Below are 19,213 nucleotides of genomic sequence, written 5' to 3' on the forward strand. Positions count from 1 at the left end.
TCACTGAGAAATAAATTAAATTGTTAATTAAGTCACTGATGGCATAATTTCTAAGGCGTTGTGACTTCTAATGACCAATTCCAAAACTATCACAATAGCTTCAAGTTGTGTGTTTCTACACTTGGTCTGTTCATCCCTTCCCCCTTGTACCTCAGTTTCTACTACCTTAAAATTCCTGTTGAAATTGTAGAAAGCACTTTCTGTCCTGTAGGGAATTAGCAGAAGGTTAAACACCACTAGAATTTCTTAAATTTTGACCTTGTATTAACTAAACTCTTGGCTAATATGCAAATTTAATTTTTTTTTTTAATTATAAACTTTAATGTAGTTTAAATTCTCTGGAAATATTTGTGCTCCCTCTGTAGCTAATGTAGAATTCTTGATCAGGCAGGAGGGCTCTGCAGAGCAAATAGCTTGCTGTAATTATAGCTGTGGGGTTTGGTTTTGGGTTTGTTAGTCTGAGGTGAAATCATTACAGTTGGATTAACTGAGTGACAGGTCAGCAAGTTTTTATCACAACTGCTTTTGTGATACTGTGTTAGTATCTGGTAATTAAAATTCTAAATTGTGTCACTGGTCTAATCTGATAACTTTTAAATTGGTATGATGTCAGTCAATTTTTTTTTTCTTTGCCAGGAGGCAAATATGTAATTGAGGGTTTTCTTGTACTATTTCTAGACCACAGTGTAGGTTTTGCAACTGGTGAATTAAGCCATTAGCCAACGCATCAACCAAAAGCCCCGTTGCTAGTTTTATTGTCCAACCTAAAATAAACATAAATGTTGAGAAACTCCCCAGACTTTATCCTCAATAACAATTTATTAATACTGTTCCGGAAATTAGCAGTATTTCCAGCATATAACTTCCCTTTTTCTGATCCATTTCGATAGTAGCCATTAACAAGCATCTTCATACTCAAAAGCAGTATCAATAGTGACAGCTTTCAGCAAGTGTGGGCAAACAAGCAAAGGTCTGGGTCTTTTTTTTTTTCCCTCCCCATCGAAAGGCTTTGGGTTGGGTTTTTTTGGTTGGTTTTGGTTCGTTTTGTTTGGGTTTTTTTTTTTTGGGGGGGGGGGGGGTTGGGGTTGACAGCACATTTACCTCCCGTATGCCCCCTCTCCCTGTACGTCGCCTCCTCAGATCTATCCGAGAGCCCCTTCACAGGTCCAGGCTTCCACCCCGCAGCCTTCCCTCTGCGGGGCACAGGACCACCACCACCCCCCCTTGTCATAGAGTGAGGGGAGGGAAGGAAACCTCCTCCCTACAGCGGCGGGGAGGTGAGGAGCAGCCCCTGGATCCCGCCGGGACCGAGCGGGACTCAGGTGATTGTGGCGGGGTAGATGGGGCGGGGCGTGCCGGTGCCACGCCCATCGCCCGTGTGGCTGGGGATGGAGATGGGGGGAGCGTGGGAGGGGCGAGGCGCGGCCTCTGTCTCTCCCTCCGTCTTCTTTTTATTCTTCCTCCTCCTTCTCCTCCTCCTCTTCCTCCTCCGCCGGACCAGGCAGTGTCGCTCGGTGTGTTCCCCCCTGCTCTGCGCCTTTAAGGCGGGCCGGTGCCGCGTCACGTGGGAGGGGAGTGTAAACAGGAAGCGGCCGGACCGGGACGGTGTGGGGGGGGTGCGTTCGGTGGCGGCCGTTGAGCGCCGCGAGCCGCCGCCGCCATGAGCCGCGAGGCGCCGCCGCCGGGGGAGGAAGAGGCGGCGGGAGGAGGAGGAGGAGGAGCAGGAGGAGAAGGGGAAAGGGAAAGGAGAACTGGAGCCGGGGAAGGCGGCGGCTGCTACCTGGCGCTGTGTGCGAGGCCCGTGCACTTCGAGAAGGCCAACCCCGTCAACTGCGTCTTCTTCGATGAGGCCAACAAGCAGGTGGGCGCGGCGTGGGGCTCTCCCTCCCTCCCTCCTTCCCTCCCCCTCCCCGCGGGGGCGGTGGCAGGCCGCACGCCCCCCTCCTGACAGGCCGCCGGGCGGTGCTTGTCCACCCATGGGGTTGTCGCTTCACCTCGGCCCACCCCTTGGTCGGGGGTGTGTGACGTGACCGGCACTGCCCCCTGTCAATGTCGAGCCCCTTCCCCGCCGTGCCGGGTCTGTGAGGCGAGGGGGCGGCCGGCGGTTCCTGGGCATCCCCTCCATGCCTCGCACGGCTCTGCAGGCTGAGGTCGGGCCTGGTGCTTCATCCTTGTTCGCTGCTGCTTTCCAAGAAAGGGGGATCTGGAGGCGCTCATAGAATCATAAACCCATCATGCCTGGGTTTGGTTTCCTTCTCTTGCCTCGGCAGCTGAACGTGAGGCTGGCTATTCCCCAGCTGTGGAACCGCTGCGGTGCGAGGTTTTGCAGCTGGGTGGCTGGCACAGGAGCTGTCATCTCACTAGAAACGATAGAAAAATTTTTCTCACAAGTGCATCGATGTATGTACACTGTTTGGGTTGAATTTCACCTGCCTTAGTCTCACAGCTGTAAAGTCTCTCTGGAATTCTTCGGAGTTAGCACTTTTTCTTTCTATTACAAATGTCCCAGCATTGCTTGTGAACTTTGTCACTTAACTGTTAGCTTCATTTATCAGGCTGTTTGTTCCCCTTTCGATTCCTACCATTCAGTGTATTCATGAAAATATCTGGTGCTTTATATGTGGTTCAGACCTGAGTGGGTGCTTCGCTTTTCATTTCTTGGCTTTAGTTCTTTTGAGCATGTTTTTCCTTAATATCCCAATGGGCTTCTGGGTATTCAGTGTAGCTGAAAGATCCATAATCTTTCATGAGGCTTATATAGTTGTGGATACACTCTTCTGTTTAAGTCCTGTAACTGTTCTGTGACCCCAGCATTCACAGAACTAAAATGTCCAAGCTTTCCCACACAGATGTCATGGTTTTGCCATCTGTGGTGTGGACATGATCAGTAGAATATTTGGAGAGGGGGGAGTGTTTTGGGGATGTGTTCCTTGCTGTTACTCCATTCAGGATTATTGTTGTCATTTCTCTTGATAAACCATAATCCTTCACTTACATTTTGATGGCCATCTGAAATAAGATTACTTAAATATGCCTGTCAAGAGGCAATATATCATAGTGTGGATGTGGTAGAACTATAGAGAAATTGGTTGTTAAGAGCTCACTTGAAACAAACTTATTTTAAACTGTAGATTTAATTTTCCATGTTTTCTTTCTACTCTAAAATAGTTTTATTTCTGGTTTGTTTCTAAATCATTAATATCCAGCATTTCAGTGACAGCTTCCCTAATGAATGTCTTCTGAGAGATTTCTCCTTGCTATCTTCTCATTTCACAAAGATTTAAGGGTTTTGCCTTCTATTTTCTAGCTGCATCTACACTAAAAGCAGTTAAACTTAGTATTTTTCATTCTAATAAGGCTGTGGACTTGCTTGCAGTTTATAGTCTTGACACCTGTATTCCTGTATGAGCATATTGCACCAGTAGCATGGCTAGTGTTACAAAATAATGTATCTGTTATTCTGAGACCAGACCTGTGTGTCTAGTGCTACTGTAACAGCAAATACAAGTAGGGCATCTGCCTGACAGTTTTCTTCCAGGCCTGTTGAAGTTTGTAACAGCATTACTCTTTAATGTTACCTTACTTCTACAAGCTGTTTAGATCTTGAACGTTTTTTACATATGGAATTCTTTAAGTTAATGCTAAAGGAATTCTTTAAGTTAATGCAAGTCAGCACACAAAGTTAGGTACACACAAAACTGGAAATGACTAATAAACTATTCCTATAAAATAACATGTTCTGACAAGATCAAGCTTCTGTGTCACTGTGTTGCACCTCTTCCCAGTCCCCAAGCTCATTCCCATATTTTTTTAAACAATGCCATGATGTCTCAAATACTTTTACTAGTTCCTGACTTAAGGAAACAGGAATATTAAAAAAAAATAAAATTATACAGTGTTTTACCATTTGAACTTGTGCAATAGTTCAGAATGTGCTTACAAGACTGTTACAGTACAATTGTAAACCTCTTAACTCTAAATAAACTTGGGACTCCAGAAGAAGGAAATTATTATTTACTCTGAATCTCAGTGTGAGCTGGCAGATCTTTATCAGAAGAAAATTCCTGTCTTGGAAAAAAACTAAGGCTCATGGAAAAGGTATAATGGCTTATATAGCTTATAGAAAAGGTGTACTGAGGTGATGATTTTGAATATGCTACAAATATGTTCAAAACATTTTTAATAGGTTTTTGCTGTTCGATCTGGCGGAGCTACAGGAGTTGTCGTTAAAGGTTTGGAGGATAGAAATCCCATTTCATTCAGGTAAGGCACCTTCATCTTTGTTGTTTTGGGATGGAATTCCACAGTCTCCAAATTATAGAATCATAGAATTAGCTGTGTTGGAAGGGACCTCAGAGATCATCGAGTCCAACCCTTGACCCACCAGAGCAGTTGCTAGACCATGGCACTGAGTGCCACATCCAGTCTTTTTTTAAATGTCTCCAGGGACGGAGAATCTACCACCTCACCGGGCAGTCCATTCCATAGCCTAATCACCCTCTCCGTGAAGAAATTCTTTCTAATATCTAACCTATGTGTTACTTAGTTCTGATCTACTGTAATAGAGCCATAAAGCTTGTGATTGAGATGGCATGCTTTGCTCTCATGAGTTTATAGTCTTGGGGAGGGGGAAGTTATTAGACTCTGGCTTTATTTTAAAATTTTTTTAAACAGCAGTGTTGTATTAAAAAAACACTTTATGTGTGAGAGAGCATGGGAATTTAAACTTGTGATCCCCATGGCAGGGGTTATTTATGCAAGGATGCAGTTTAGCAAGTTAAACAAAATGAAGTAAACTTCAATGTGTAGAGAACTATTATTTCTGAATTTCATGCCTGTGATTCAAGCACAGTGTTTCCTACATGCAGGGTTCTTACATTCTGTTTCTTGCTTAATCTAAATTGGCCTTGTTTATGTCTTTCATTTATTGTGGAAACAGTTTTTATGGAATCTGACAACAGTATTTTCAATTAAATTACTTTGTCTTTAAAAGACTATTTTATATTTTGACAGCTTTTTAAACTCTGCTGTCCATATGTAAGCAAGTATTCTTTTACTGAAAGGTTGCTTCAGTCCCAGATACGGATGAAACAATTTGTAGATGAGGTGTGTTTACTGTCCTATATCAAGGATTGCATAGAGCCTGTCCTGAAGGTTTTCTTGACTGTCCACAGTTTTCCTGATAGACTGTCCAGCTCTCTCTTTGTCTGGACTTAATAACACATACTGGAAGTAGAATTACCTTATACATGGCAATAGTACTGAGGTTTGTTTGATAAGAATACATGTTTAATTTTTTTTAAAGTGGTCTAAAACAGCCTCTCTCTCCCAGTAATATCAGAAAATCTAGAGGATGCCTTTTAATGGGGAAGTGAGTAGCCTGGTGTCAATTAGTTGTAGTTCTGGAAGCTGAGGAGCTGACTGCAGGATGTCAGTCAGTGTCACAGAACTGCAGATTCAACTGGGACAAAACTGAAAATGCAAATTTGAATAGTCTGACAGTCTTCCAGTTCCACATCATTGGCCAACAGAGTTGAGCATTTGTAGTAACTTCAGGTGCTGATTTGTGGGACCTCACCCGTGTTTCTGTAATGGATGCATTCAGGATTTCTGAACTGCCATTACCTTCCAGGCTGGACTTTAAATCCTGTACTTGTAAGGAAACACTTATCAGTTGTATTCAAGACAAAATAATTTCCATTACGCCTTTTTCCTCTTTGTCTTTTTGCGAGTACATGACAGAATTTCATAACTCTCTATTTTAGATTATATTTCCATAACTTCTTTTTGTATAGGATGGAAGACAAAGGAGAAGTGAAGTGCATCAAGTTTTCCTTGGGGAACAAGATACTGGCTGTGCAGAGAACACTGAAGAGTGTGGTAAGAAACCTACACCCTGCAGATAGGGAATTGGAGCTGAAAATCTTCTACTCAGTACAAGCATAGAAGCATCTGAGACAAATGTTCAAGATGTCTGGTGGCTAACAATAGCTGTAGTGAAAATTCCTCTGTCATCCTGAGAGGCAGAACAGGCAACATTACTGTCTTGCTAGTGCCATAATTTCAGAGAAAGTCACAGGGGAGTAAGTATCTGTAAAGAATTCTCTGGGAGGAATGAAGTGGAATATCTTCTGAGTCAAGTTTTTCTTTTGTATATCCCATCAAAAATAATTTGATAAACTAATAGCTATTCTTTTGTACCTATGGGTGTGTTTTTTCTGTGCTTCATAATTGCTAATATGCTTCATGGATGTTTTTGCAGGATTTCTTGAATTTTATTCCAGATAGCCCTCAGCTAGAATACACACAGGAATGTAAGGTAAGTAAATGTCCAAAGCTTCTATACTTAGGTGAAAGTCTAATAGCTTTTACTCTACAAGAGAACTAATTGAGGTGCCTACCAAAACGCTAACATGAAGTAAATGAAGTATGTAGGCACTATGAGCTGTTTAAATGAAGGTAAGGGAACAGGGATGAACAATACTATGAAAACTTTCTGGTCCAGTCACTTTTTTCCTAGAAAGAATTGGAAATGCTGTGAATGCAGCCAGTTTCAAAGTATGGGATCGAGAAGATGCAAAGTGCTGATGATATAGAAGCAGTGACCAGTACTTATACTAATGCCAGATATGTTAATATGGATGTTTTACCCTAATTTCACTGAACATTAGTAGTAAGCTATTACTAGTTCTCTGACTATGTTTGGTATTTATAAACAACCCTTCTGTTTTGTTTTTTTTTCTGCCAGAAACAAGTAGCATTGCTGTTGTTTGGTACTTTGCAGCTTTTAGCTAAAACAGATTACATTGTGGGGCAGTACAATGCTTGAGTAATTTTTTTAACATCTGATTTGCACAGATCCCCTTATTCCTGTAGACTGAGTGCTGAAGTGCTACCATTTTCATTATTTGGGATTATGTGTTTGAGTAAACCATTCTAGTGTTTGTTAGTGTTCCAGTGGGGTCATGGCAAATATTCCCACTAGCTTCTTAATTTCTGTCAACAGAAGGAATCTGCTTTCCACATCAGGGATTGTTTGAATTGGCATTATGGTTTGAACCAGAAGAACTGGATTGTATTTACAGTGAAAAGAAATTTTGACTGCATAATAAATTTGTAAATCCTACATGCTGCCAAAAATTCGGGTCATAGAATAATTCTGTTCACACATAGTTTAGGAAGCCTTTACAAAACCAGCTGCTGGGTATCTAGTTGGACAAAAAGCATTACCTCCAGTGACTGGATAACTAAGTTGCCTTTGGCCTTGCATTCTTCATTTAGACATGTTATCTTATCTGAATCGTTAATTTTTTCAAGTAAAAGAGTGTTTGTTTGCTTGTTTATTAAAAGACAAAGAATGCCAATATTCTAGGATTCTGCTGGACAAGCTCTACAGAAATCGTCTTCCTCACAGATCAAGGAATTGAATTCTACCAGGTAATACAAGTAACTCCTGTAGGACAGACACATTTATAAATTTGAAAATGTAAATTTGTGTCTGTATCTTTGAATTCCTTTCTCCTAGCTCTCTGACTAGAGAAAGCAATACTAAAAAAAGAAATCCTGCTGTTTTGTTTGCAGGCTATGATTATTTTTCTCTGAGAGGAATACTTTTTGAGGTGGGAAGAACTTAACTCTAACAGGTGACTTAGAACAGCTGACAAAGATCCTGTATAAAGGAGTACTGAACTAAGCCTTGATATATCTAGATTAATAGCTGCTCTTGGTTTGTATGGAACTGAGTTTCTAAATCTAGTGTGAAATAAAAACAGATTGGCACTGGGGGGTGTGGGTGGGGGTGTGTGTGCTTAAAATGAGCAGAGAGCAAATAATTGACTAAGATAGTTACACCCTTCTGCAAACTGGCATCTTACTCCTGTGTAGATCTCATTGTCTGAGTTCCTTTGTGTTATGTGTAATTACCTTTGCATATGGTGGAGGTTTTTTTGTTTGTTTGTTTGCTTTTGAGAAATCTAATGAATAAATAGCCCTTTCTGACATTCATGATGAGGGATATTATAACTTCTTCCAAAGCTCTGCACTTCCCAATAGTTTGAGTGCAGAGCTAAGATACAGTGTTTTACATAAGTTTTGCTACTAATTGCTAGTGCTGAAGAAAGTAACTAAAAAAGCAGAATTATTTCCTGCTCCCTGGGTGGTGGTGGGGGTATAATTTGTACCTAAAAGGATTATGAACATCAACCCTACAGGTAAAACAACCAAATAAAACCCCTATGTTTTTGAAGATAATTTTTTAAAGCCCTTAAACTGAAGAGAATCAACGCATATAGTGTCTTTGTTTTTAAAAGAATAGATTAAGGAAGCTCAGGAGTGAAGGCAGAAAAGGTACTGTAATAAAGGTACTGTAATAACTTGTAAATACAACTACAGAAGTTGTATGAAGTTAGGTGTTTTCTCCGTTATGGACAGAATTTATACCTAGAGTTGGATGAGGGGGAAAAGATAGCACTTTTCAGCTTATTAGAATTTGAGGAGAATTTGATGTATATTTCCTTAGCTGTAGTAAATTTGGGCCTAAGTTGTAATTGTCAGGTTTCTGATTCTTAATTTCAGCCCTGTAAATGCCCTTATGCTTAACTGTTTCTCACTTAACATTCCTAGCTACTGTGTAGTAGTTGATGCAGTTGGAATCCTGATGGTAACATAATGCTAATATTCTGTGTTTCCAGGTATTACCAGAGAAACGAAGTTTAAAACTTCTGAAGAATCAGAGTATTAATGTTAACTGGTACATGTATTGTCCAGAGAGCTCTGTTATTCTTCTGTCCACAACTGTTCTTGGCAATGTCCTCCAGCCATTCTATTTCAAGGTAAAGGAATATTTTCCAAACTTTCCAATTTGTGTGCTTCTGGCTTTATAGGCTGCTTCTTCATTTCAATATTCCATTGCTTTTCCTGAATTTCTTCCAAGAGATGCATGTGTTCACATCCTTATATGGCAATCAGCAAAGAACAAAGTAAAAATCTGTAAGGTAGATCCTAGGTGATGGCTTAAAATTAAGCAATTTGCTCTCCTGTTCTCTTTGGAAAGAAGTGTGTCTAGCTAATGTTAGACAGTTGACCTTGAGAAAGGAAAAAAATATTAGTGATGCATTATTGGACAACTTAAATTCATTCAAGAGATCTTTTCTCCACTTAAAAAAGGTGGAAAACCACTTATTTATTTTTTTCCTATGGGCATTTGCATGCTGTAGTGTGGTAGTAAAAATTAAGGGCCTTTCACTTGTCCTTTTAACCACAACCTTCCAAATGTGTGTGAATTTGAATGAGAAAAAAGGTAATGCTCAAGATACAACTATTGTCCCAAACATGAGAGGGCTTTGTTTACAGTATTTATTTCTCTTAGTATTATTCTCTGTGGACAACACTTAAGGTTACTGGGAAAATACTTTTAGCTTGGAAAAAGCGTGCAGTAGTCTGGTTTAAATTAAGTGTGTGGTAAGGTGTTTTGAAAAATGAGGAAAAGAACTGTAGAGGTTATCTTGCTTCTCTCAAAGGATTAGAAAGATTCTCTGGTAAGATTCTTCCCCTAGACAGGGAAGAGATTAAAAAGCAGCTTATTCAAATGTGTTTCCTGGCTTAATCTTGTATTAGGTCTGCAGTGGATCCTGAAATTCCACTCTTAATTGGCTAGGTGGAACTTATTAGTCTCTTACAGCTTTCTTTTTAAGGACTGAGTCATGCTTACTGCTCCTTAACATTTTTTGTCAAATTGTAGCTTGAAGCTAAGTAATTTTTATTTTGTGTTCAGAAGGTAACCTTTAACAATGTCTTGAGAAAGGTACTGTACTAAAATAATCATTGAAAATAGAGGTCTAGTAAAGGATATATTTCTGTAGCATTTGCATTTCCCATTCATATTAACTTATTCTTGAGTGTGAAGTGAATTTCTGTTGTAGCTTTGGAAACTCTGAAAACTTGTGTGTACACAAATTCTGTGGGAAAAGAGGAAGCAGAGAGAGGAAACCTTTAGCAAGAATGTGTTTGGAGTATAAGACAGATTCTGGAAACTGGCTGGTAGGAGGTACTGGTCTTTTCCCCTTCCCAGTAAGCAGTTAATTAAAAGTTGGAGCAAATGTTTTTTTGGGAGAGACAAAGGAAGTTAAGAGAACTGCTGTTTGAGATCTGCAGGGCAGTTGGAAATGGCATCTGAATAAAAATTTATCTTAATTAAAATTGAAATGTTTTGCTATCTGGATGTGATGTTATAAAATCAAGATGATAATACCACAATATGCATTTAGGATCATAGCAAGAACAAATGTTTACTGGTTTTTGTTTTGTTTTCTGCTATCACCATGCTTCACCTCGTGGAGGTGCTATTGCTGCAGCGTTTAATTAAAAGTTACTTGAGACCTTTTTGTTTCAAGCCTTAAAAATTGATTTTTTTGCTGTTGTTTTGTGTTTCTTTTACTTAACAGAGTGGAACGATGTCAAAACTATCAAAATTTGAAATCGAGTTACCCGCAGCACCCAAGTCCTCCAAGCTCAGCCTTTCTGAAAGAGATATTGCTATGGCTACCATGTAGGTACCTAACTTATCAAGCCCTTCTTAGAAAAGTATGACAGTTTGGGGATGCTCAGAAAGGACAAGAACATCAACTTGGTTGCACTTGTTTCTTGACTTAGTAGCACTATAACTTGAAAGGGCTTCAGTTACTACTGGACAGAGCTAAACTCCTGTTGTTACTACAACAGAACTGAACTGCTCTGTTGGAGCAAGGCAGGGAAGCTCACTGAAATCTCACATTAAATTGATAGAGATTAGTACAGAAACTTTGAGAACACTTCATTTGTGAACTGATATAAAGGCAGAGTTGTTCTTAGGTGCCTAACTTGCATGCAGCAGAGGCATGCATTGTGGTTTGAGTGGTGGTTTAGATCACCTGACTTAGGTAATCTTATGTCTCCTCTTTTGGCCTAAAATGCATGGCTTTAATGGACTGGTAGAGCTCTGATTTTACGATATTTATTTAATCCTGATATCTCATTAGATATGGGCAGCTTTATGTTCTCTATCTGAGGCATCACTTGAGGACTTCCAATAGTACAGGAGCAGAAGTGGTCCTCTATCACTTACCCAGGTAAGAGCACAATGCAGAACATTAGTGGCAATTTGCATGCGTTTGAGACTTCTGCTCTTCCAGTTTAAACAGGCTTACTGGCCAGTTCTCATCTCTATTTCTGTAGAGAGGGATCTTGTAAGAAGACACATATTTTAAAGCTGAACAGAACTGGAAAGTTTGCACTGAATGTTGTGGATAACTTAGTGGTAGTACATCATCAGGATACTGAGGTGAGATTTATTTATATTATGTTGTGCCTCAACTTGTAACTTATAGGCAGATTTTAGTAATGAAGTCTGTTATCTCTAAAAAAAAAATTATATATATAAATATAAATATAAATATAAATATAAATATAAATATAAATATAAATATTTGCTTAGCTTTGCCAAAAGCCAGAGTATTTGCAGGAGTATTTCCTACTATGAAGGTAGGAAAGATCCACTAGGTAAAAGTGACCCTTTTACCTTATTGGGTTAACATTTAATCAGGGCTGTTGCTAATAGCTGTTTTTTACAGACACTTTTTTTTTCTTCATGCTAGTTTCTCTATGATACTCTCCTGCCCCACAGTGTAGATTTTTAAGGCACTGTACAAAGAGGTAAATTGGATACTAAATAATTGATACAAGGGCCTTCTTGTATCACAGGCATTTGTGTGAACACAAATAATAGAACAGCTAAAACCATGGTTGTCTGTAGTCTCAGCAGCAAGGCTTGGTCAGTGGCAAAGCTCAAGTGGTGGAAAGGCTTTGGTTTCTTGTATTGCCTTTTCCTTGGCAGCTTCAAGAACTGGGACATATTATCTCACAAAGATGATTAGTTGATGTCTGTTAGAGTTTATGTTAATTCTACACATTAGTATTTAACCCTGAGCACTAATTTTCCAGGATTTTGGTCAAGCTATAAACATAACTATATACACAAAAAGATGTGACTAAATAGGTAGGTACTAATAATTGAAGTCATGTTTCATTAGCACTGAACTTCCGCCATGCAAGGCTAAGAATGTAGACTATACTGGGTAGAAGTGTTAGTGACCAACAAGAGTGAATGGTAAAAGTATGAGGGTATCAAAGGAAGATGCAGATTTATCCTCACAGTTTCTAGCATCCATAGCTAAGCAGTGAACTTGACATGAATCTCTTTAAAAGGGTGTATAAGACAGACAGAGAGGCTTTTTAACCAGGGCCTGTGACAGTTCAAGGGGCAATGGTTTTAAACTGAAGGTAGATTTAGATTAGATATTAGGAAGAAATTTTTACAGAAAGCATGGAGAGACCCTTGCAGAGGTTGCTGCCCTGGGAAGTTGTGGATTTCACCTCCATAGAAGTGATCAAGGTCATCTGGGATGGGGTTTTCAGCAGCCCAAACTAGTTAAAGATGTCTCTGGCCACAGCACATCCCTTCCAACCCAACCATTCTGTCATTCTAATGGGAACCACAAGATGGAAATGTGAAAAGCAGCCTCACACTATGTAAATGGCTGGTAACTCATTTATCTAGTACTAATTTTCTCTTCTCAATTGCAGACTTCAGTTATATTTGACATCAAGCTAAGAGGAGAATTTGATGGGTCTACTACCATACATCAATTTGTCCTTCCACCTAGATCAATACAACCCTATCAAATACCTGTAGCAGGTAGAACTACTGTGTACTGTATATCCTAATACTTATCAAGATTATCTAAGTGTAACAGCTGGAAAACAAGAGTGCTTCAGTTTTTAGGATGCTGGTTACTAACATTTGTTACACATACTTAAGAAAGGGGAAGGGAAGAAAAAAGGCAAGAAGGAAATGAGCATAAATTTGTCTTCCAGAATTGTACAGAACAGTACAAGTTACAGTTTAGGGTGCATACTGCCCATAGTAGTGTACATTTATACCTCAGATTTGTAGGTTTCTTGGTTTTTTTTGGCCACAGCTATAAAAGTTGGTATGTGCACTCAAAAGCACTTCATGCTTTTCTGGCTTCATGCTAGTACCACTACCATAGAGCAAAGCAGGTTAGTTCCCTTTGTAGAAGAGAAAGGTACTTCTTTACATCTCAAAAGTTCTTTAGCATCTGAATGTTGAAGTCACTAATAGCAAATACAACTGCTAAAATGCCAGACTGGTTTATACTTTATTTTAAACAGAAGTCATGATATGAAATGTCCATCTGCAGATTAAAGAGACTAAAGTGATTAAAAAGAAACAGCAAAGAGAATCCATGTACTTCAAATTATAGTACTAGAGATGGAATACTTCTCAATGCATGATTTCACTTAGCTGACAAACAAGTCATGTTTTTAAAAATTTGTTTGCCTTCTCCATATTAGATTTTCTTTGTAGATAACCTGGTTACACCAGTGGGTGTATCACACATGACTGCTAGACATGCTACAATCCATATTTGCCTTTTTAGTGTAAGCTTGTAGTTTGTAATTTCAGTATAGAAGAGCAGACAGAGTACTACTGTCCTTTTCCTGATGCTAATTTTTCTGCAGGTCCAGCCTCCGTGACAAGTCAGTCTCCTATTCCATGTAAACTCTGTATCCTTTATATACTCAGTGCCACTCTTACTGAAGCCTCATTCTATGTGCCAAGCATGGAAGAAGCCAGCATTTGTTACCCTTAGCCCAATTTTAGCCAGTTATACATATTATTTCAAACAAAATATTATGCTTTGTGAGAGACTGTACTGCTTAACTATACTTATGTTGAATATACAGAAATCTAGCATAATCTAACATAATACAATTCTACATGTCTCAGTCATGAGATGCATATATTAAATTACTGAATCTACACACTAAGAAATTGAAGATAATTCCAAGGATAGTTCTAGACCTTACAAAAAATTGTGACAGTAAATGGAAGTATATTAAAGGGATCTGTTTCAGTTCAGTAATGTGAATTCAGTAGCATCAGTTAAGAATCATTGTTAATAAAATGTTAGAACTTTAACATTTAGATTCTTCATCTTGGATTGTCTTTCAACCTGATATCATCATCAGTGCAAGTGAAGGTAAGTAGTGAGCTGTTTAATTCTAGTCAAAGGGTGGCTAGTTTACCTTTAGTGCATAAAGTAGTTTAAAGCAAAGTGACTAAGCAGAAGTACCTTGTAAGATGACTACTTATGGCAATGATAACTGAGGATGACCATATCTATCTTTTCAGGGGTAGTGTTGCTCTAAAACAGACTTGAGAAGGCAAAAGAAGTTATAATCTAGATGTGGTCTCATATGGCTAGGCTATACCACAAGGCAATTCACTTTTTGTTTTACTCCTTCAAATCAAGGGTACCTCTGGAGTCTTCAAGTGAAACTTGAACCTGTAGTTAACCTCTTGCTAGATAAAGGAAAACTAATGGATTTCCTTCTCCAAAGGAAAGAATGCAAGATGGTCATCCTCTCTGTGTGCTCTCAAAGTAAGTTCACATCCTTTGTTTCCTGAAAATACAATACTGCTTATTCATAAACACACAAGTTAGCTGTGTTGTTCTTAAATGTGAGATGACCTCTGAAGCTCACTTGGTCCTTTAAGATGCCATTTGCCTGACTACCCTCAGTTACAAATCTAAAGGAAATTACTTAACAGCATGAAAGAATTCAAATCCCCTCACCCCCATTTAGTTAAAATACCTCTGACATGATGCAAAAAATGTTCTTTAAAGTTTAGAGATCACCTTTTAAAAAAAAAGGCAGTATTAAATCCTTTGGTTATTTCTCCTCATAGTTCTTTTTTCTTATTATCTTTTCAGTGCTCAGTGAGCCAGGAAGGGGATCACTGTCTGTGATTGCAACTGTTTTTGACAAACTGAATCATGAATATAAGAAGTACTTGGAAGCTGAGCAAAGCTACACTATGGTAAACCATGTTAACTTACAGCAGCTTACAAAGACAGGATGGTGCTATTTGCATTTCAGGTTGCATCCTGGTGAAGGCACAGTCTTCCCTGAATTGGGAAATTCAGGTCCACCCAAAGGGTCTTGGCTGCTTTAAGCTCTCAGTAGAAGGTCTACAGTGCAAGGTGCACTAAGACCTCCACTTAGCACTCTGTTGTGGCAAATGCTGCATAGTTCATCTCCACAGTGAGAAGTGATACACCCCAGTGCTTGAAAGCAGAGAGGGTAGAAGCTTAAAAGGCAACTTGGAATCCATAACTATCAAAATATCCCCCAGCCACTGATTTCCTGGCACACTATACCACTGCACAACATGTGTAGCCCTGGTGCATCTTCTGTTAAAATAAATTCAAGCACTAGCTTGGATAACACAGCCACATCCTAAAAATCCTTCTGAAACTGGGGGCCTGTGTCAACAGGGCAAGTTTGATTTGTCTCCTCTCTTTAAGGCAGGTAGCAGCAGCTGCTTTTATGTAACTTCCAAAGCTGTTTTAAATTGAATACAAAAGCCCACACTGAACAGAACGCATCCAGGATCATGTAACCACGGATATGAAGTTTGCTCAGTAACAGAATGTGCTTGTACTGTGGAAAACTTCTCTATTCAGCTAAGAGCAAACTGCACAACACTACAGTTTTCTTTTAAAAAGGCTTTCTTCTTGTAGGTGGTAGAAGCAGGCCTGAGTAGAAGTAACCCACTCCTGAAACGCCCGGTTCGCACTCAAGCGGTTATTGACCAGTCTGACATGTACACCCATGTGTTGTCTGTATTTACTGAGAAGAAGGTAAGTTAACTTTAAATGCTGGTTTGCCAGTAGTCTCAGAGCAGCAAACTTAAGATGAATGCTCAAAATAGCCCACAGAAGGCTTTGTCAGGATTAAGGTATTTTGATGCCTGTTCTTACAGGGTTGTTATTAAGAGGGGAAGCTATGCAAGTCTGAGGGCGCTGGGGCTGTTCAGCCTAAAGAAGAGGTGGCTCAGGGGAGACCTCATCGCTCTCTACAACTACCTGAAAGGAGGTTGTAGCCAGACAACCAGCCAGGGGGTTGGGCTCTTTTGCCAGACAACTTTCAACAAGACAAGAGGGCATGGTCTTAAGTTGTGCCAGGGGAAGTTTAGGTTGGATATTAGAAAGAATTTCTTTACGGAGAGAGTGATCCAGCATTGGAATGGGCTGCCCAGGGAAGTAGTGGATTCTCCTTCCCTGGAGATATTTAAAAAGAGACTGGATGTGGCACTCAGTGCCATAGTCTAGCAACCGCAACGGTGGTTCAAGGGTTGGACTCGATGATCTCTGAGGTCCCTTCCAACCCAGCCAATTCTATGATTCTATGATAAAGTCTTACCTAACGCTTTTTTTCTTGTCTAGGAAGCACCTCATAAGTTCACTATAGCAGTCTTGATGGAATACATTCGCTCTCTTAACCAGTTCCAAATTGCAGTTCAGGTAAAGAACTTGCATGCCAAGTGCATCACCCCCCTCCATGAAATTTCATGGAGTTTCAGACCAGCCTTGGTCATATGTCTAAGTCCTACACAATATTACCTTCTAGACTGTAAAACCCATTAGCAAGCCATTTTTGTCAAGACTTTCAATGGTTTTCTTTCTGCATTCACAGCACTACTTGTATGAGCTGATCATCAAAACCCTTGTTCAACACAACCTGTTCTACATGCTCCATCAGTTTCTGCAGTATCATGTGCTCAGTGATTCAAAGCCTTTGGTATGCCAGACAAATCACTTCAATAAGTTAGTGATGGAGTTGGGAAGTCTTGGGAAGGAGTTTTAAGGTTATGTCTACTTTTGTCCTAGGCTTGTCTGTTACTGTCCCTGGAAAGCATTTACCCTCCTGCACATCAGCTCTCTCTGGACATGTTAAAAGTAAGCATTTCAGACTATAGTAACTCTGTGTCACGTGTGGTTTAAACTTGTCAAACAGCTTACCTGACCAAGCTGGAAGTGACTAGCTAGCATCTCAGTTGTTTGTTAGAAGCAGAGTCTTACAGCTGTGATTGACTTCACAGAGACTTTCCACAGCAAATGATGAAATAGTGGAAGTGCTGTTGTCCAAACACCAAGTTTTGGCTGCCTTGAGATTCATCAGGGGTATCGGAGGACACGACAGCATTTCAGCCCGCAAGTTCCTTGATGCAGCAAAGCAAGCAGATGATGAGATGCTTTTCTACACCATATTCAGATTCTTTGAACAAAGAAATCAGCGGTTACGGGGAAACCCTAGTTTCACACCAGGTAAGCAACAACCAGTTCGACCCAGATACTCAGCTGAGAAACAAAACTGACTTGTTTCACTTCCACTCCAGCTGAGCCTGTATTGTGAGATAAAACTATTGGTGTGTTTTAGCCTATATTTTAGACTTACCTTTGAATACAGTTCCAAAGTTAACTTGTCTTACACCCTTTTGTATGCTGAACCCAGATGTTAGAGACTGAGCCAAACAGGAACCTGCAGGTTAAGCTTGAAGTTGCTTGCACTGCTTAGTTTAGCCGAGCCATTTACTCTTAATTAGTGCTTCCACCTGAAACCAGGAACTGGGTCAAGAAACCTTTGAGTCTAGTTGCCTGTTTCCACAGATTACAAAAATTCAAGACCTGTTTTATACTACAGTTCCTCTCACTTTAAAAAACAGGCTAAACTGTTTGCACCAGCGGTGTGTTCCTAACCACCAGATTGTCTGTAGGCAAAAAGTTCTTCTCCAAGATCTTGCATCTTGACAGTAAAGAACTCTCATGGATACTCATCAGCTGGTTAGATAGAGGTACTAGGTAAAACATCTGCTTCACCTCAAGAATACTTAGACTGGAGATCCCTCAGTGTACCACCGCTTTAAAATTGTTAAAACTCCTTTACCCAGAAGACATTAAAGATAAGAATTAGTACATACAAACTGAGGTAAGTGAAACTACAGTCTTGCTACTCAGTTTCTAAGTTTTAAAATTAACTTCTGTTTTGCTCCCCTCCCCAGGTGAGCACTGTGAAGAACATGTCACCTTCTTCAAACAGGTTTTTGGAGAGCAAGCTCTCATGAAGCCCACAGCATTCTGAAAGACTCTTCCACTGAAATGTATAAACTTAATTTATTGCATTTAAGTAGATTTTTGAACTACAAAATTGCTATTTTATAATAAAGTATATACAAGACATTTTGGCAAATAGTACTAAAAATATTACAACTTGTGATGGCTTCCCCCTAAAAATAGAGACAAAAATTGCATTGACCTGCATTTAAAATAAGTGTCAGTGGTTTAGCAGTCCATTCTCATACACATCACCTCAGTTTCATTGACAAAAAAGCTATTCAACTCACAATACAGCTGGTTTAGGTTTCTAGAAGAAGATGCAACCTCTCGAAAACAGAAGTGTTTTAGTAAACTTAACACATCTAGTTTTAGTAATACTGTTACATGAGCCACACGTAGCATTTCCTGAGTTTAAAGCTATGTCCAAAGCTGCAGCTGGTATCTTCTAGTTGAGTCTGTGCAGGAGTCAAGTCAGTGGTGGTTACAGTGTGATAGTCATAGAACGTTGCTGCGCTTCAGGTCTTCAGAAGTGTTGGGCCTAAGCCACAGTTCATAGAGTCCACTGAACACTGTTAAAAACTAGAAGTAGAGGAGTCTCTCCCGTTCTGTACCTCTGGTCCTCTCTTGTGCAGCACGAGTTTTAGCTTTATTTACTGATGGCCCTAAGAGAGAGAACCAGAGTTATTCCAAAGTCTCACAGCATTACAGTAGATCAGTCACTGAAAGCATGAATGATCTTGGTTACCTAGGTTCAGCTTAATACTGATGAGACTTCAGAAACATGCTTCTGCTTAGCTGTTTGTTGCTGGTAGCAGCAGCAAGAGCAGTAGGTGAATCCCCAGTGTTAACTCCCATCAGAAAGGCTCTATTAAAGTCTGCTTTTAAGAACTACACCATAAGCAGGATTTCCCAAATGCCAGGACAGTGTCTGGACCATCTTTACTGCAAAGCAAGATCACTTCTGCAAATGCAGCAGAACTCTCCAGCAGCAGATTTTTTGCTTCCACCCACCATCATGTCACCAGGCTTAGACCTTAAGCATGCTGATGCCTGTTGTGCCCAGGTAGCCAACTCCATGAAGAGCACAGTGCAACCACACAGGGCAGGCTGTGGGTGCTTCAGGTCAGCACACCTGTAATGCTGATCTTGCACTGCCCAGTCAACCCTTGCTTTGCAACAGACCAGCTGCTTAA

General features: G+C 40.0%; 2 protein-coding genes across 2 annotated transcripts in view; one reads left to right on the plus strand and one right to left on the minus strand.

Moving 5' to 3' along the window:
- Positions 1-1,410: 1,410 nt before the first annotated feature.
- RMC1 (regulator of MON1-CCZ1) lies at positions 1,411-18,158 on the plus strand. Its single transcript, XM_030444116.1, has 20 exons — positions 1,411-1,861; positions 4,187-4,263; positions 5,796-5,880; positions 6,263-6,319; positions 7,351-7,437; positions 8,691-8,831; positions 10,443-10,546; positions 11,016-11,105; positions 11,212-11,317; positions 12,619-12,730; positions 13,579-13,623; positions 14,046-14,099; positions 14,373-14,501; positions 14,835-14,941; positions 15,645-15,764; positions 16,350-16,427; positions 16,600-16,704; positions 16,794-16,862; positions 17,006-17,231; positions 17,966-18,158. Exons 1-20 carry the CDS (start codon positions 1,661-1,663, stop codon positions 18,043-18,045), a joined length of 2,073 nt encoding a protein of 690 aa, XP_030299976.1. The 5' UTR covers positions 1,411-1,660; the 3' UTR covers positions 18,046-18,158.
- Positions 18,064-19,213, minus strand: part of NPC1 (NPC intracellular cholesterol transporter 1) — a 29,346-nt gene continuing 28,196 nt past the window's right edge. The window contains exon 25 of the mRNA XM_008497589.2: positions 18,064-18,682. Within this exon, the coding sequence (XP_008495811.2) occupies positions 18,600-18,682 (83 nt within the window). The 3' untranslated portion in view covers positions 18,064-18,599. The remainder of the gene's footprint in view (positions 18,683-19,213) is intronic.

Source organism: Calypte anna, chromosome 2 (genome assembly GCF_003957555.1).
Source record: "Calypte anna isolate BGI_N300 chromosome 2, bCalAnn1_v1.p, whole genome shotgun sequence".
Classification (NCBI taxonomy): domain Eukaryota; kingdom Metazoa; phylum Chordata; class Aves; order Apodiformes; family Trochilidae; genus Calypte; species Calypte anna.